General features: G+C 47.2%; 1 protein-coding gene across 3 annotated transcripts in view; it reads right to left on the bottom strand.

The window, feature by feature from the left end:
- pgm2l1 (phosphoglucomutase 2-like 1) overlaps window positions 1-19,734 on the bottom strand; it is a 116,946-nt gene that overhangs the window by 40,947 nt on the left and 56,265 nt on the right. For all 3 annotated transcript variants that reach the window (XM_048532274.1, XM_048532275.2, XM_048532276.1), the window contains exon 7: window positions 13,421-13,610. In XM_048532274.1, coding sequence (XP_048388231.1) covers window positions 13,421-13,610 — 190 coding nt within the window. The remainder of the gene's footprint in view (window positions 1-13,420; window positions 13,611-19,734) is intronic.

Below are 19,734 nucleotides of genomic sequence, written 5' to 3'. Positions count from 1 at the left end.
GCGCGAGAGAGAGAGACAGCGCGAGAGAGAGAGACAGCGCGAGAGAGAGAGACAGCGCGAGAGAGAGAGACAGCGCGCGGCGAGAGAGAGGAGACAGCGCGAGAGAGAGAGACAGCGCGAGAGAGAGAGACAGCGCGAGAGAGAGAGACAGCGCGAGGAGAGAGAGCGCGCGCGCGAGAGAGAGAGAGAGAGAGAGCAGCCGAGGGAGAACGAGCGAGAGCAGCGCGCGCGAGAGAGAGAGCTGCGCGCGAGAGGAGCTGAGCGCGCGCGAGAGAGAGCGCGCCGCGAGAGAGAGCGAGCGCGAGAGAGAGCGAGGGCGAGAGAGAGCGCGCGCGAGAGAGAGCGAGCGCGAGAGAGAGAGAGCGGCGAGGAGAGAGAGAGCGCAGAGAGAGAGAGAGCGCGCGAGAGAGAGAGACAGCGCGAGAGAGAGAGACAGCGCGAGAGAGAGAGACAGCGCGAGAGAGAGAGACAGCGCGAGAGAGAGAGGACAGCGCGAGAGAGAGACAGCGCGAGAGAGAGAGCGCGCACTGCGAGGAGAGAGAGAGACAGCGCAAGAGAGAGAGCGCGCGCGCGCGAGAGAGAGAGAGAGAGCGAGCGCGAGAGCGCGGAGAGAGAGACAGCGCGAGAGAGAGAGACAGCGCGAGAGAGAGAGAGACAGCGCGAGAGAGAGAGACAGCGCGAGAGAGAGAGACAGCGCGAGAGAGAGAGACAGCGCGAGAGAGAGAGACAGCGCGAGAGAGAGAGACAGCGCGAGAGAGAGAGACAGCGCGAGAGAGAGAGCGCGAGGCGCGAGAGAGAGAGACAGCGCGAGAGAGAGACGGAGCAGCGCGAGAGAGAGAGACAGCGCGAGAGAGAGAGCGGCGCGCGCGAGAGAGCGAGAGAGAGAGAGCGCGAGAGAACGAGCGAGAGAGCGGCGCGCGAGAGAGAGCGCCGCGCGCGAGAGAGAGAGAGCGAGCGCAGAGAGAGAGAGAGAGAGAGAGAGCGCGAGAGAGAGACAGCGCGAGAGAGAGAGACAGCGCGAGAGAGAGAGACAGCGCGAGAGAGAGAGACAGCGCGAGAGAGAGAGACAGGCGCGAGAGAGAGCGCAGCGCGCGAGAGAGAGAGACAGCGCGAGAGAGAGAGACAGCGCGAGAGAGAGAGACAGCGCGAGAGAGAGAGACAGCGCGAGAGAGAGAGACAGCGCGAGAGAGAGAGACAGCGCGAGAGAGAGAGACAGCGCGAGAGAGAGAGCGCGCACGCGAGAGAGAGAGACAGCGCGAGAGAGAGAGAGCGCGCAGCGCGCGAGAGAGAGAGAGAGAGCGAGCGCGAGAGAGAGAGAGAGAGAGAGCGCGAGAGAGAGACAGCGCGAGAGAGAGAGACAGCGCGAGAGAGAGAGACAGCGCGAGAGAGAGAGACAGCGCGAGAGAGAGAGACAGCGCGAGAGAGAGAGACAGCGCGAGAGAGAGAGCGCGTAGCGTCGCGAGAGAGAGAAGACAGCGCGAGAGAGAGAGACAGCGCGAGAGAGAGAGACAGCGCGAGAGAGAGAGCGCGCAGCGCGAAGGAGAGAGAGAGAGAGAGAGCGCGAGAGAACGAGCGAGAGCGCGCGCGCGAGAGAGAGCGCAGCGCGAGAGAGAGCGAGCGCGAGAGAGAGCGAGCGCGAGAGAGAGCGAGCGCGAGAGAGAGCGAGCGCGAGAGAGAGCGAGCGCGAGAGAGAGAGAGCGCGAGAGAGAGAGAGACAGCGCGACGAGAGAGAGACAGCGCGAGAGAGAGAGACAGCGCGAGAGAGAGAGACAGCGCGAGAGAGAGCGCCTGCTGCGCGCGAGAGAGAGAGCGCGCGAGAGAGAGGAGCGCGAGAGAGAGCGAGCGCGAGAGAGAGCGAGCGCGAGAGAGAGCGAGCGCGAGAGAGAGAGAGCGCGAGAGAGAGAGCGCGAGAGAGAGCGAGAGCGCGAGAGAGAGAGAGCGCGAGAGAGAGAGACAGCGCGAGAGAGAGAGACAGCGCGAGAGAGAGAGACAGCGCGAGAGAGAGAGACAGCGCGAGAGAGAGAGACAGCGCGAGAGAGAGAGCTGCGCTGCGCGAGAGAGAGAGACAGCGCGAGAGAGAGAGACAGCGAGAGAGAGAGAGACAGCGCGAGAGAGAGAGCGCGACGCGCGAGAGAGAGAGAGAGGAGAGAGAGCGCGAGAGAGAGAGAGAGAGAGCGAGCGCGAGAGAGAGCGAGCGCGAGAGAGAGCGAGCGCGAGAGAGAGCGAGGCGCGAGAGAGAGCTGAGCGCGAGAGAGAGAGAGCGCGAGAGAGAGAGCGCGCAGAGAGAGAGAGAGCGCGAGAGAGAGAGAGCGCGAGAGAGAGAGACAGCGCGAGAGAGAGAGACAGCGCGAGAGAGAGAGGACAGCGCTGAGAGAGAGAGCGCGGCGCGCGAGAGAGAGAGACAGCGCGAGGAGAGAGAGACAGCGCGAGAGAGAGAGAGACAGCGCGGAGAGAGAGAGACAGCGCGAGAGAGAGCGAGAGAGAGCGCGAGAGAGAGAGCGAGAGAGAGCGCGAGAGAGAGAGCGAGCGCGAGAGAGAGCGAGCGCGAGAGAGAGCGAGCGCGAGAGAGAGCGAGCGCGAGAGAGAGAGAGCGCAGAGAGAGAGAGAGCGCGAGAGAGAGAGAGCGCGGAGAGAGAGAGAGAGCGCGAGAGAGAGAGACAGCGCGAGAGAGAGAGACAGCGCGAGAGAGAGAGACAGCGCGAGAGAGAGAGAGACAGCGCGAGAGAGAGAGCGCGCGCGCGAGAGGAGAGAGACAGCGCGGAGAGAGAGAGACAGCGCGAGAGAGAGAGACAGCGCGAGAGAGAGAGACAGCGCGAGAGAGAGCGCGAGAGAGAGCGCGAGAGAGAGCGCGAGAGAACGAGCGAGGAGAGAGAGCGAGAGAAAGAGAGAGCGCGCGCGCTCTCTCTCTCGCGCTGCGCTCTCTCTCTCGCGCGCGCCTCTCTCTCTCGCGCTCTCTCTCTCGCGCGCGAGAGAGAGAGAGCGCGAGAGAGAGCGCGCGAGAGAGAGCGCGCGCGAGAGAGAGCGCGCGCGAGAGAGAGCGAGCGCGAGAGAGAGCGAGCGCGAGAGAGAGAGAGCGCGAGAGAGAGAGAGCGCGAGAGAGAGAGAGCGCGAGAGAGAGAGAGAAGAGCGAGAGCGAGAGAGAGAGAGAGCGCGAGAGAGAGAGAGAGCGCGAGAGGAGAGAGAGAGCGCGAGAGAGAGAGAGAGCGCGAGAGAGAGAGAGGGCGCGAGAGAGAGAGAGGGGCGCGAGAGAGAGAGAGGGCGCGAGAGAGAGCGGGGCGAGAGAGAGCGCGCGCGAGAGAGAGCGCTGCGCGCGAGAGAGAGCGCGCGCGAGAGAGAGCGCGCGCGAGAAGAGAGAGACAGCGCGAGAGAGTGCGCGCGCGAGAGAGAGCGAGCGCGAGAGAGAGCGAGCGCGAGAGAGAGCAGAGCGCGAGAGAGAGAGAGCGCGAGAGAGAGAGAGAGCGCTGAGAGAGAGAGAGAGCGTCGGAGAGAGAGAGAGCGCGAGAGATGAGAGAGCGCTCGAGAGAGAGAGAGCGCGAAGAGAGAGAGAGAGCGCGAGAGAGAGAGAGAGCGCGAGAGAGAGCGGGCGCGAGAGAGAGCTGAGCGCGAGAGAGAGAGACAGCGCGAGAGAGAGAGACAGCGCGAGAGAGAGAGACAGCGCGAGAGGAGAGAGACGAGCAGCGCGAGAGAGAGACAGCGCGAGAGAGAGACAGCGCGGAGAGAGAGGACAGCGCGAGAGAGACAGCGCAGAGACACTGGCACACACAGAGAGGCGCGTGAGAGAGAGCACGCGAGAGACACACAGACAGAGAGAGAGAGAGAGAGAGAGACACAGACACTGACACACACACACACAGAGCACGTGAGAGAGAGACAGCGCGAGAGAGAGAGAGACAGCGCGAGAGAGAGAGACAGCGCGAAGAGAGAGAGACAGCGCGAGAGAGAGAGACAGACAGCGCGAGAGAGAGACAGGACCAGCGCGAAGAGAGACAGACAGCGCGAGAGAGAGACAGACAGCGCGAGAAAGAGAGACAGACAGCGCGAGAAAGAGAGACAGCGCGAGAGAGAGAGAGACAGCGCGAGAGAGAGAGAGACAGCGCGAGAGAGAGAGAGAGACAGCGCGAGAGAGAGAGAGACAGCGCGAGAGAGAGGAGAGACAGCGCGAGAGAGAGAGAGACAGCGCGAGAGAGAGAGACAGCGCGAGAGAGAGAGAGAGAGACACTGGCACACACACAGAGAGCGCGTGAGAGACCAGCGCATGAGAAAGACAGACAGAGAGAGACACACAGACAGAGAGAGAGAGAGAGAGAGAGAGAGAGAGACAGACACTGACACACACACACAGAAAGTGCGTGAGAGACAGCGCGCGAGAGAGACAGACAGAGAGGGACACACAGTCAGAAGGAGCACGAGAGAGAGAGAGAGAGAGAGACGGACAGAGAGAGAGAGAGAGAGAGAGAGAGACACAGAGACACGGTGGGGGGGGGGGGGAGAGAGAGAGAGAGAGACACACACACACTCAGAGCGCGCGTGAGAGAGCGCGCGAGAGAGACAGACAGAGAGAGACACACAGACAGAGAGAGAGGTGCGCACGCGAGAGAGAGAGAGAGCGCGCGAGCGAGAGCGAGAGACACATAGAGAGAGAGAGAGAGAGAGAGAGAGACAGACACTGACACACACACACACAGAGCGCGTGAGAGAGCGCACGAGAGAGACAGACAGAGAGAGACACACAGACAGAGAGAGAGAGAGAGAGACAGACACTGACACACACACAGAAAGTGCGTGAGAGACAGCGCGCGAGAGAGACAGACAGAGAGAGACACACAGACAGAAGGAGCACGAGAGAGACAGAGAAAGAGAGAGAGAGAGAGAGAGAGACACACACAAAGAGAAAGAGAGAGAGAGAGAGACAGACAGACAGACACAGAGGAGACTCTCAGTGTGAACTAAAATCAACTGCTCCAAAAATTTGAGAACTGTAATTCCAGCATTACCTATAAGCCCAACTGGGAATGCCCATTATTTTGCGTACAATTTGAAAACTACAAAAGCCCCACAAGAAAATTAGGGTCATGGATCAAAAATCTCAAGCTCCGGCTTTTATAAGCTACACGTGTATCCAACAAGGATTCAAATATAATTCCACGTTACACTATGAGCTGATGTGCCTCAGTCATTATGAGTACACAGTTCCAAACAAAAAAAGAACCTGGATCAGATTATTTTTACTGTGCAATTACAGCATTGTTTTGCTGGTTTATAATCAGGGCTTCTGGCCTATATTTTCAGCTGCCTGGACCCCAAGCTTCAGCCTTTCCTTATTAAACCTCTCCATTTCTGTTCCTGGCTTCTTCCTTTAAAGGCATTCCTCAAAACCTGCCACTTCCACCAAGTTTTTTTTGTTATCCGAGTTAGTATCTTCATATAATTTATTCATGGGATGTAGGCATTGCTGGTTATTTAGACAGATTAAGTGACCAAAGTTGTCCACTGTACTCCAGGTGTGGTCTCACCAAGACCCTGTATAGAAGCAGAAAAAAATTCCCTACCTTCACATTCCATTCCCCTTGCAATAAACTGAAAACTTCATGGGAGTTATGTATTTTTGATTTATCAACAATGGTGGAACAGTGACAGATTTCCAAACCAGGGTAGCACGTGACTTGGAGAGAGGTCGGTGTTCCTACACATCCATTCCCTTTGGCATCTTCTTGCCTGTCTAAGCCACAGATTTAGGTTGTGCAAAAGCAGCACAATATCTGTACAAATATTAATTAACTGTAATAAAAATCAAAAGAACTGTAGAGCTGGAAATCAGAAACAAAAAACAACAATTGCTAGAAAAGCTTAGCAGATCTGGCAACTGTGAAGAAAAAATTTCAGAGTTAGCGTTTCGGGTCTGGTGACCCTTAGAAAAATGGGTCACTGGATCCGAAAAGTTAGCTTTGATTTTATCTTCACAGATGCTGCCAGACCTGCCGAGCTTTTCCAGCAACTGTTAACTAACTGTAACATGCTTCTGAGCCTGGCTTGTATGCTTACTTTTAGACTTAATTTATCACTTTAAACCAGAGATTCAATAATAGCTGATTTAGCAGTAAAACTATTTTTGATTTTTATTTTTAAGACTTGTTATGTCTAGCACCTTGATATTTTCCAAATTGAGACCCTAACATGAGAAAATTAAGATCGAGAATGAGAGAAAGATTACGGTTGCCAAGATCTCTACAATTATTTTAAAATTGTATAAATGGAGCAAAGCCATAGCAGTTGGTTGGGAGATGCAGGAGGGAAACAACTATAAGATTTATGTGTTATTTTTGTAGCAATGCAGGCATTGTGATCTTAGTTGTTAGTGTAACATTTACTCATTAATTAACGGCACCTCCAAAAAAAATCAGTAAAAGATAGACAAAAATATTGGCCTTACCACCAACATTCACATCATATGAAAGAATAATAAGAAGTACTTAACTCATTGCCCAGAATTTATCCTTGGAACACAGGTGCAAGACTATAGCCTTTTGTCCCCTAAATTATAAAATTCACATTCCTAATAAAAGTTGATCATGCAAAGAGCTTGCATCACCATTGCAAACAGCATGTAAAATTCAGCTATCATTCCTTCCCAGGCAATTTTCTCAGGTTTTTTGTTAACAAGTTACTCCTGTTCCATTAATAAACTGCAAAGCAGCACTTGCTAGTTCAAGTGGTACAAGTACAAACAGTACTTCATGATTGGACAAATTGCAGATGAGAACTCGACAGCAGGAGCTGCAGTATCCATACATAATCAATAGAAAAAGGGTAGTACCAGAGAACATCTAGTATTAGTGATAATGGAAACTGCAGATGCTGGAGAATCCAAGATAATAAAATGTGAGGCTGGATGAACACAGCAGGGCAAGCAGCATCTCAGGAGCACAAAAGCTGACATTTCCGGCCTAGACCCTTCATCAGAGGAGGGGGATGGGGTGAGGGTTCTGGAATAAATAGGGAGAGAGGGGGAGGCGGACAGAAGATGGAGAGAAAAGAATATAGGTGGGAGAGGAGAATATAGGTGGGAGAGGAGAATATAGGTGGGAGAGGAGAATATAGGTGGGAGAGGAGAATATAGGTGGGGAGGCGGGGAGGGGATAGGTCAGTCCAGGGAAGACGGACAGGTCAAGGAGGTGGGATGAGGTTAGTAGGTAGGAGATGGAGGTGCGGCTTGGGGTGGGAGGAGGGGATGGGTGAGAGGAAGAACAGGTTAGGGAGGCAGAGACAGGCTGGACTGGTTTTGGAATGCAGTCGGTGGAGGGGACGAACTGGGCTGGTTTTGGGATGCGGTGGGGGAAGGGGAGATTTTGAAGCTGGTGAAGTCCACATTGATACCATTGGGCTGCAGTGTTCCCAAGCGCCCTTGACCGCGTCTCCCACATTTCACACAACGCATCCCTCACTCCCCGCCCCCGCCACAACCGCCCAAAGAGGATCCCCCTTGTTCTCACACACCACCCCAACAACCTCCGGATACAACGCATCATCCTTCGACACTTCCGCCATCTACAATCCGACCCCACCACCCAAGACATTTTTCCATCCCCACCCTTGTCTGCTTTCCGGAGAGACCACTCTCTCCGTGACTCCCTTGTTCGCTCCACACTGCCCTCCAACCCCACCACACCCGGCACCTTCCCCTGCAACCGCAGGAAGTGCTACACTTGCCCCCACACCTCCTCCCTCACCCCCATCCCAGGCCCCAAGATGACTTTCCACATTAAGCAGAGGTTCACCTGCACATCTGCCAATGTGGTATACTGCATCCATTATACCCAGTGTGGCTTCCTCTACATTGGGGAAACCAAGCGGAGGCTTGGGGACTGCTTTGCAGAACACCTCCGCTCGGTTCACAATAAACAACTGCGCCTCCCCGTCGCAAACCATTTCCACTCCCCCTCACAATCTTTAGATGACATGTCCATCGTGGGCCTCCTGCAGTGCCACAATGATGCCGAAAGTTGCAGGAACAGCAACTCATATTCCGCTTGGGAACCCTGCAGCCCAATGGTATCGATGTGGACTTCACCAGCTTCAAAATCTCCCCTTCCCCCACCGCATCCCAAAACCAGCCCAGTTCGTCCCCTCCCCGCACTGCACCACACAACCAGCCCAGCTCTTCAAAAGTGCCTATTAGTGCTGTTCCACCGAGCACAGGTTTTTAAATCAGAGGCCAAATCGGATTTCCTAACCTACATCACTTATGGACTGGCAATGTAGGGTCTTGAAAACCCAATAAAAATAAATCAAATGTGAATTATGAAGAAAATGAAAAGCCTACACAGCAGTCAAAAATATTCTGAGAAATAAGTATAAAAAGTTTTGACATCTTCAACCTTCATAATTATGAACTGTATTGTAATCTAGAGGTGTTTTATTACAGTGATTCATCATTATGATCTGTTCTTTAAACATTTTGCATTGACTAGCACTGGGTAGTTGTTCGTATGCATTATGGTATTTTTTTCAAAGGAGAAAGTACCATAATGCAATAAAAAATGTTACAGAAGACAGAATACTGGTGGTGGAGGGTTGTTTTTCAAACTGGATGTCTGTGACCAGCAGTGCTCCACAGGGATTGGTGCAGGTCCCACTTTTGTCTGTCATTTATGTAAAAGATTTGGATCAGAATATAGGAAGCATGGTTAGTAAGTTGGCGGATGACACCAAAATTGGTGGTGTAGTGGACATTGAAGGTGGTTATCTAAGATTACAAAACTATTGATCAATTGGGACAATGAGCTGAGGAGTGGCAAATGGAGTTTAATTCAGGTAAATGCAAGGTATTGCATTTTGGTAACATCAGCGAAGGCATGGCTTACACTGTTAATGGTAGTGCCCTGGGTAGTGTTGCAGAACAGAATTCTTTGAAGTTTGCATTACATGTAGACAGGATGATTAAGGCAACATTTAGCACACTTGCCTTCATCGTTTAGACCTGAGTACAGGAGTTCGGATGTCATGTTGAAGTTGTACAAGACATTGGTGAGGCCTCTTCTGTGTCAATTTCTGGTTACTCTGCTATGGAAGGAGATTATTCAAATGGAAAGGGATCAGAAAAGATTTACAGGATACTGCTGGGTTTGGAGGATTTGAGTTACAAAAAGTAGGCTGGAACTTTCTTCACTGGAGCACAGGAGGTTGAGGGGTGATCTTATAGAGGTTTATAAACATCATGAGGGGACTTGGATAAAGTGAACAGCAAGGGTCTTTTCCATAGGGTGGGGAAGCTCAAAACTAGGAGGCATTTTTTAAGGTGAGAGAAGAAAGTTAAAAAGCACAAGGGGCAACTATTGTTTAAAAGAAAAAGTGGTTCGTGTTTGAAAACTGCCAGAGAAAGATGTGGATGCAGGTACAGTTGGAACGTTTAAAAGACATTTGGATAAGTACACAAATAGGAAAGGTTTGGAGGAATATAGGCCAAATACAGGCCCAAATATAGTTGGACCAAAGGGTCTGTTTGCATGCTGGAGGCTTCTATGACTCTACAATGTCCTAAACTGCTTGTGCGGTCATTTTTGCTATTGTGATTAGCAATTTGGTTTGAACTATAAATTAATCTGCTCTGTTCTTTCCTTCTCAGGAGAATAGTCTATGATTTAAGAGTCACAGAGATACACAGCATGGAAACAGACTTTTTGGTCCAACTCGTCTATGCTGACTAGATATCCTATATAAATCTAGCTCCATTTGCCAACATTTGGCCCACATCCCTCTAAACCCTTCCTATTTATATAACCATCCCGATGCCTTTTAAATGTTTTGATACCCGCCTACTCCACTTCCTCTGGCACCACGCTTGTGTGAAAAAAGTTGTTCCTTGGGTCCCTTTAAAATCTTTCCCCTATTACCTTAGACCTATGCCCTCTAGTTTTGAAATCCCCTACCCTGGGATAAAGACCTTGGCTGGTCACCCTACCCATGCCCCTTGTGATTTTTTTAAACTTGCAGCAGGTTTATGCCTTGAGTGTCTGACACTCCAGGGAAAACAGTCCCAGCCTATTCAGCCTCTCCCTATAGGTCAAACCGTCCAGCCCTGGCAACACCCTTGCAAATCTTTTCTGAACCCTTTCTAGTTTCACAACATCCTTCCTAAAGGAGGGGCACCAGAATTGCACAGTATTCCAAAAATTGGCCGACCCAATGTCCTGTACAGCCTCAGCATGACTTCACAACAACTATACTCAATGCACTGACCAATAAAGTCAAGCATGCCATTCACCTTCTTCACCATACTATCGACATGTGCCTCTGCCTTCAAGGAACCTGCACTCCCAAGGTCTCTTTGCTCAGCAACATTCCCTAGGTCCTTACCATTAAGTGTGTAAGTTATGACTAGATTCGCCTTTCCAAAATCCAGCACCTCACATTTATTTAAATTAAACTCCATATGCTACTTCTCAGTTCATTGGCCCATCTGATCAAGGTCCCACCGTTTTCCGAGGTAACCTTCTTGGCTGTCCTTTACACCTGCAAACTTACTAACCACGCCTCCTATGTTCACTTGCAAATCATTTATGTAAACAACAAAGTACAATGGACCCAGCACCGATCCTTGGACAACTGTGACTGTTATGAAACAGTGGCTGAGTTTCAATGCAGTAGATATTCCATGCAACCGAGAATGAATGGCAGTGTTAATAGGTTGCAATAAGAGATCATGATTTTGTTAGCGTTTTTGGTCTGTTGACACAAGCCAGTAGAATTTTAGGATTGTGAATTTCTTTTCCATGTAGCAGAATGCATTTTTGTTCTCAGTGTTAATGATACTGTATTTGATGGAGATAATAGTGTGGAGCTGGAGGAACACAGCAGGCCAGGCAGCATCAGAGGAGCAGGAAAGTTGATGTTTCAGCTTGGGGCCCTTCTTAAATGGCAACTTTCCTGCTACTTTGACACTGCCTGGCTTGCTGTCTTCCTACCATTCCAGACTGTGTTCCCTGACTCCAGCATTTGCAGTTCTTACTATCTGTATTTGATGAAGGTTTTTATTTGATGATTAGAAGGTTATTGCCCGAAGGAATGCAATTCTTTTGTCTGATATATAATGCGTGGAATTAGAAGATTGTACACACTAATTCAGTCATTATACATGGGATACAGATGTGGAATGGGGTAGCATGGGAGAATCTGAGGTGGCTGGAGGTAGGTGAGGAGCGATTTTAGAGAGCCTTTAAATACCATTAGGAGTTACAGTGCTGCCATCAAGAAGCAAGACAGACATTCTCACAGCCCTCTTCAGTTATCTGTACTCTTCCTGCACTGGCTCATAGCTCTCAGACTGCACTGTGAATCTGAGCCTGGTGTGTGAGAAGTCAGAATCATATGAAGTTACACATGGGTTAAGAGTGCAGTTTAGGCCACCAAAGTGCACAGGTCAGGCTTTCTTGTGACCAGATCAGATATGGTCCATAATCTCTACCACTGCACACTTCAGGCAGGCTAACAAGCCAAAACAACTGCTCCCTAGCCTTACTGAACTCCGACATTTGAAAAAGGGCTCAGCTAGAAGTGCAAAGGGATCAAATTTCAAAAACTCCATTCAAATGTCACCATGGTACCGAGATAAATTATTTAATGTCTGAATATAATTTAGACAGATACTGTAGAAATAACAGAATCACATGAGACAGCTGGGGGGGGGGGGGGGGAGGAATGAGAGGGAGACACACAGACACACACACACACACACACACACAGTGCGAGAGAGAGAAGACAGACAACGAGATGGGAGGTTATTAAGCCTTTGTGCTTTTTGACAAATTATTTATTTATCTTTTTAAGGTTAGCTCTCATGTGGCATTCCAAATCAGAGCTTAAAAATGTCTTCCCATCTCCACACACTGATTCATTTGCTACTTGTCTGGAATCTATGTCCTCTGGTTACGAACTTGACTTGTCAGTAAAAATGGATCTTAGTCATCAGTCATTAAAATGTATTTTAATTTCTTAATTACATCTCTCCTTAAACCTCTCTTGTTTAAGGAGAACAATCCTAACTTCTCTAGACTCTTCACATCACTTCACCCTCAAGACTCCAAAAATCTAAAATAGTGAGTAGAGTGGGGTTTTGTTTTGATTAGGAGTTTTATTGAGATTGGTCTGTTGATGAAATTTTAAATATATAAAACAGAGATACTAAGTTATCCTGGAGCAGTAATTTTGAAGGAGTAAGACTGTGCTATCTTTTGGGTCTGTAGATTGTTAAGATGCAAAGATGGCATTTAGTAGGGTGATGTACTCTTCCTGTCAGATGTGGGAAATTAGGGAGAATTTCAATGTTACTGATGATTATATCTGCAGGAAAAGTGTTTGGTTGTGTGCCCTATTAGATTGCATGGGTCGGGTGGAGTGACAGTTAGAGGCAGTGAGGAATTTACAGGAGCCAGGAGTGTGATGGATGACAGTTTCAGGAAGGGAGAAAAATAGCAGATACAATTGGATAGATGGGCTACCTCCAAGGAAGGTAGGAGGATTAGGCAGGTAGTGCAGAAGTATCTTGTGGTTATCCCCATCTCAAACAAGGACATTTTTTTGGAAAACATAACGGGTGATGGGCCCTCAGGGGAATGTAGCACTGACAGCCAAGTTTCTGGTACTGAGACTGGTTCCACTGTAACAAGAGGTATGTCAGGTTCCAAGTGATCAAACATGATAGTGGCCGCTCTAGACAGAGGCATAGATAGATGGTTCTGTGGCTAACAATGCAACATCAGAATGGTGTTTTGCCTCGCTGGTGCCAGGATCAAGGATCTCTCCAACAGTGTGCAGAATATTCTCAAAGGGAAGAGGTACAAGTGGGAGATTGTTGTACTCTTTAAAGTTTTAGCAAAGAACTGTAGATTGGGTTGTGGATGAGGTTGTTGACTTGCTCACCAAGCTGGCTTGTTAATGTTCAGAAGTTTCATTACCATGTTAGGTGGCATCATCAGTGAGGGCTCTTTAATCCTCATAAGTGTTTGTCATAGAGTGGCTGCTTGTGGGTCACCATGATTCCTGGTGGTCTTAGGAGTCTTGTTGTCAGTTCCTGTATGTTTTTGACATAGGGCAGCGTGGCCAATGTGTTAGGGCCATGAATTTATCACAACAGACAATGAAGACTGTCAGTGGTCTACTACATCCGCTGCTCCTGATGTAGCCTTCTCTACATCGGTGAGACCAAACGGAGGCTTGGAGACCGCTTTGTAGGGCATCTGCACTCTGCTTGTGACAAGCAATAAAGCCTTCTGGTCTACATTCAGTTGATATCTTGAGACAATCAGGAGCAGAAATGTAAAACAAGTTTACACTATATTGCTGAAAATGAACAACCATACCTTGGCACACAAAAAAGTTAAAGGAAACATTTTACTTGCTTAGAAATGCATGAAAAATTTATTACCAGCACACATTCTCCCTCCTCTGGATTGGGGCATTTGACCGTTGAAAATTCCGGATCTGGATCCTTCTGTTCTGGAACTGGAATGGGTGGTGCAAAGTCAAATGCCTTGAAAGCTGACTTCACATACTCATGCCCAACACCATGAAAGGAAGTGTGCACAAACTTGAGCGATGTCTTTCTGTTAAGTTCTCTAAACAGAAGGAAACAAGCACCTCAATGTCTAATGTTGTGGTGGGGAGGGTTAACACAGCACTCACATTAGGGAAGGGAACAAGCTAAAAATTGTTAGAAAGTTAGACAAATACAGTTTCCATTTGATTGAATTGTATAAAAGTTAAAGAAACAAATTAAAACTACCCAGCATGTTTTTTCCCCCCCATATGTTGTACGGCACACCAGCAATTCTCCATCTCTCTTATTTAAGTAAATAAAGGACAGTCACCAATTGAGATAGCTAATTTGTGGGGCCAGGGAAGACGACAAAGGGGGAGAAAAATGGATGAGAGTGGAGAAGTAACTTCACCAAATAAACAAACCAAATATCTGCTGATTATGCAATGAACAAAAAACACCCAGCCATTCTTTTTCCCCACCTCGCTGAATGGGAACAATCTGGAATTGCAAACTTTTGGAGTTGTAAAAAGGATTACAGGGACTTAAAGCAAGATAGCCCTAATAGTAAAAACAGTTTCACTTTAAAAACACTAGAAGTGAATCAAAAACATGTTAAAAAGTTCATTTTAGTGGTATTATAATAAGTAGAAAATGGTTGCAAAAGGTTCAAATATATGGGTTAGCTCTATAGTTAAGTGTATGCTGGGTAGGAACATCAGAGTAGTACACTGAAATAGTTCATCAGCACGCACTACCTAGGTTCCTATCAGAACTAATCACCTGGAGAATACAGTAGAGATGTTTATGGGTCTGGCCTCTCATTCCAGAAGAGGCAAGAAAGGGCAAGCAAATGAGGAGGAGCTTGAAGGCATTCTCAAATTTCTACAGAAGTCAGTCAGAATAGACAAGGGTTTGGTTGATGTTTAGGTTTTACATGTTTGGATACCTTTAGCAATGAGGGTATGGCTATATGTTAATTACCAGTTAATACACACCTCTGGGGTAGGCAGAACTCTGGGTCTCCTGACTTAGTCACTACTACTATACCACAGCCGTGTCCATACCTCTGAACCAGGAAGCCTGGGTTCAAGTCACATCTGCACCAGATGCATGCAACATATGTAACCAGTTTGAGGAAGAATGTCTCTCAGTATTTGTTTGGGGCTATCGCGGTGCAGTGGTAGTGTCCCTAAGGCATGGACTGAAGTCCTATTTGTTCTATCACACACAGAAAATGCTAGAAGAACTCAACGGGTCCGGCAGCATCTGCAAGCAGGGAAACAGTTATTCTTTTGAGTCTGAAAAGGCCCTTTTTCAGAACTTCCAGCATTCACAGCTTGCTTTTATTGGTGTATCATAAGATGTCTGAACAGGTCTTTGTTGTTTTAGCATCTGTTGTTGTTAATTTGTTCATGGGGTGTGGGTGTCACTGGCTAGGCCAGAATTTATTACCCATCCCTAAATTACACACAACCACATTGCTCTGGATCTGAAATCACGTAGGGCAGATTAGCTAAGGACAGCACATATCCTTTCCTAAAAGGACATTAGTAAACCAGAAGGCTTTTTACAACAATGGTTATGTGGTCACTGTTAGGCTAAGTAATAGGCTTGCTTTCTTATTCCAGACTATTATGGAGTTCAAATTTCACCATCTACCAGGATGGTATTCAAACCTGTATCTCCTGAACATTAGTGTGGGGTTCTGGATTACTAGTCTGAACACATTATCACAATGCCACAGGCCCTCCACTTGTTACAGGTCTTACGTCACAGTGGTATCATCCCTACCTCTGGGCCAAAGGTCCAGGTTAAAGTCCCACCTGCCACCTGATGCACGTCATAATCATTGGAATGTCTCAGCAAAATGTTGGGAAAATCGTACAAGCCAGTGAGGAGTTTCTTGACACTGACAACAAGAAGTCCCATTATTCAACCAAGTGCTGAACAGAGAGATAAGACTCTCACTTGAGTGGCAAGCAGCTACATTAGCATCCTCAACACTACGTTATTGTCCCAATGGGAAAGTCAGAATAATAACCTGGTAACTCCAACTCATTGCTAGCTCCACCAGGCCTCTAACAGTCATCAGCATCTCAGGGCACACCATGCACAGTGATCACATGGATCGGATGTTAAATATTCTTGGACACAAGGTGTTCAGAAAGATAGCAAATGAATAAAAGGGAAAGGATGTCCCAGAGGGGTCAGGAAGCAATTTGGCTACAAGCTAGGATTTAATTTTTTTTTAAAAAGTTGAATTACATTGCCTGGTGTAGTCAGTTGGCTAGTGGAAAACATGGACAGAAACAAATTTGCAAGGAAAGTACATAGAAAGGCTTAAGAGTTACAATGGGGAACGTTAATTATCAGAGTATAGACGGGGACAATAACAGGACAAAGAGCAGAGAGGGACAAGAGATGTATGGTGTATGCACGTGTATAATATATTTCCAGTCCAATGAAAGAGGAAGTCCTGATAGACCTGATTCTTGGGAACACGGACCAAGCAGATCAAATGTCAGTGAGAGAATATTTACTGGTTATCATTGATCTCGGTTAGGGTTTCTATGGAAAAGTTAAAGAACAACCAATAGCAAGATTAATTCAACACACATACCCAGTGCTGGGCACATTTATTCGTAAAATACATTAATAATGGATGTGAGTTTTCTCACTGAGCTGGAAGGTTAGTTTTCAGACATTTCGTCACCATTCTAGGTAACATCAGTGAGCCTCCGATAAAGTGCTGGTGTTATGTCCCGCTTTCTATTTACCTGTTTAGGTTTCCTTGGGTTGGTGACTGCCAGACTACTCGGACCACTTGGCATCAGGGTAGCCCACAAACCTACCACTAAAACAGCAGCTAATAAACTTAAAAGACCCTATACAGACAACAAGCAAAACGAACGTCATCTACAAAATACCTGGCAAGAACTGTGACAAACACTACATTGGACAAACAGGCAGAAAGCTAGCCACCAGGATACATGAACATCAACTAGCCATAAAAAAGACATGATCCACTATCACTAGTATCCTTACATGCAGATGAGGAAGGACACCACTTTGATTGGGACAACACATCCATCCTAGGACAAGCCAAACAGAGACATGCACGAGAATTCCTAGAAGCATGGCATTCCAACCAGAACTCCATCAACAAACACAGTGATTTGGAGCCCATCTACCACACTCTGAGAAACAGAACAGGTAATGACATCACCAATGCAGGAAATGACATCACCAACCCAAGGAAGCCTAAACAGATAAATAGAAAGCGGGACATAACACCAGTGCTTTATCAGAGGCTCACTGATGAAGTTACCTAGAAAGGTGATGAAACATCTGAAAACTAACCTTCCAGCTCAGCGAGCAAACTCATATCCAAAAACTCAACCTCAGCTACAAATCTTCTCAAAACTCGATACATTAATAATTTGTATGGTAGAAGTGAACACACGATCATCAAGTGTGTGGATGACACTGGGAAGGAAAGTATTGAGAACAGTAGAAGGAGACTACAGTGATACAGACAGATCAATTGAGTGGGCTTAAAATTAGCAGATGAAACTTAATCTTGGAAAATGTGAGGTTCTGCACTTTGGCAAGAAGCAAAGACAAATTGATTATATTTAAATAGGAAAAGTCTGTAGAAAGCTGTAGCACCAAGGGATTCAAGGGTCCTCATGCATGACTCACAAAAGCTGGTATCCATGTTCAGCAGGCAATAGGAAAGGCAAATGAAATGTTGGTCTTTACTTCAAAAGGAAATTAAGTATAAAAGTGGGGAGATAGAATCAGAGATGTACAGCATGGAAACTGATGCTTTGGTCCAATTCATCCATGCTAACCAGATAGCCTAAATTAATCTAGTCCCATTTGCCAGCATTCGGCTCATATCCCTCTTAAACTCTCCCTATTCATGTACCCGTCCAGATGCCTTTTCAATGTTATTGAACCAGCGTACACCACTTCCTCTGGCACCACCCGCTGCATGAAATATTTGCCCCCCTTAGGACCCTTTTAAATCTTTCCCCTTCACCTTAAACCTATGCCCTCTAGTTTTGAATTCTTCTACCCTGGGGAAAAGACCTTGCTGGTCACCCTATCCATGTCCCTCATGATATTATAAACTTCGATAAGGTTCCAGCTTTGAATGTCCAGGGAAAATAGCCCACCCTTATAGCCCAAAACATTCCAACAACATCGCAGCATTGAAAATCTTTTGTGAACATTTTCAAGTTTCACAACATCTTTTCGAAAGCAGGAGACCATAATTGCATGCAGCATTCCAAAAGTGGCCTAACCAATGTCCTGTACAGCCACAACATAAACTCCCAACTCCTATACTCAATGAAGATATTGCTAAAGCTATGCAAAGCACTAGTCAGTCCACAACTGGAATACTGTGAAAGTTCTGATCCCTTTATCTAAAGAAAATTATCCTGGTATTGGAGGCAGTTGAGGGGTCAATCCTAAATATGGAGAGACTGTCTTATCAGGAGAAGTTGAGTAGTTTGGCCCTGTAATCACTCACGTTCAGAAGAATGGGGGGAAACATTATTGAAATATACAAAGTCTTAGCAGCTTGACAGGATAGATGTACAGAGATTGTTCCTCCTCATGTTAGATTTAAGATCAGAGGGTATAATTGCAGTGATAAATCTGCTGAATAATCAGGGAAGGAATCAAGAATTACGAGGAAAGGTAGGAAAGCAGAGCTGAGGATTCGTGGATCAGTCATGATCTGAGCAGACTCACATGGACCAAATGACCTTCTTCTGCTCTTGTGGCGTTAAGAGAAAGCCAACATCCAGGGACATGAATACAGCTGGGTGAAAGAAGTCAAAAGTGACTTGTGGGTAGATGGTACTGTGGAATTCAGAACAAAAACAGACAACCATGATCTTACTGTTTAGCAGAGAGATCTTAAAAGGCTAAATTACCTACTTCTGCTTCCAATTCATACATTTTTATGTAAATTTGTCCCATCTCCATTCCAGAACAGATCATCTGGCCTCTACTGGTCCTATGTCGCAAAAAAAAAGTCCTTTCGCCTGCACCACCATTTCAGCAACTCAAAGTTGGCAAGAAAAATTAGCAGCTGAACAACAGGCCACCTTCAAAGAAGAAATAGTTTGGGCACAGTCAAGGTGCTTTCCCTTGTAAAAGAAAGGAGGACAAACAAATCCAGAGCTTCTTGGATGAAAAATATGTACAAAGTATGAAGAAAAAGAAACAGCGTGCTTATGACATATCATGTCGAAAATCCAACTGGCTTTCAGGCTGAATGGAAAAGAATTGGAAAAGTGGTGAAAAGCACATAAAAGCACAGTGAATGTGAAAAGAGACTGGCAGCTAACAAAAGGGAAAGACTTCTAGAGGCAAATAAAAAGCGATTAAAAAGAAGAGAGAGTGGCCTATTAAGGACCCAAAAGGAGAGTTACACATTGTGGCATTAAATTTTGCATCTGCAGAGAGGAAGTTTTGAGAGGTCTGCCAGGCTGAAAAGTAGATAAATCCCCAGAGCTAGATAAAAATGTATTCCAGGTTGTTGAGTGAAGTAAGGGAGGAAACAGCAGGGGAGCTTGCAAAGAATTTCAATTTCTCTATGGCAATAGGAGAGGTGCTACAGAACTACAAGACAGCCAATTGGTGACATTATTATTCCAGAAGGCAGCAAGGGATGAACCAGGAAAATACAGGCCAGTTAGTCGAACCTCAATAGTCCAAAAACAATTGGAAGCAATTCTGTGGGACAGAATTATACTACATTTGAAGAGCGTGGGATTGTTCAGTGGAACTCATATTGGGCCAATGTGACTGAGTTTTTCTAACAGGTATAATGGCAATGCTTTTGATTAGTCTACTTGGACTTCAGCAAAGCTTTTGATAAGGTCTCGCATGGGAGACTGAACAAAGGTAAAAGCCATGGGATACAAGCTAATTTGGCAAATTGATCCACAATTGGCTGAGAGGCAAGAAACAGGGGATAATGGTTGAGGGGTGCCTTTCTGATGAAGTCTGTGTCCAGTGTGATCCCACAGGAATGTGTGTTGGAACCCTTGCTGATACAGACATGGTGGCCAGATGGCCTCCTTCTGCACTATATAAGTTATGTGGTATCACACAGTAGCCTTTTGAGTCAGGGTACACCAAGAAATACTGCCTGGAATTTCCCAGTCAAACTTCTCATT

This window comes from Stegostoma tigrinum, chromosome 6 (genome assembly GCF_030684315.1).
Source record: "Stegostoma tigrinum isolate sSteTig4 chromosome 6, sSteTig4.hap1, whole genome shotgun sequence".
NCBI lineage: Eukaryota > Metazoa > Chordata > Chondrichthyes > Orectolobiformes > Stegostomatidae > Stegostoma > Stegostoma tigrinum.
This window is presented reverse-complemented; position numbering and strand designations above follow the sequence as displayed.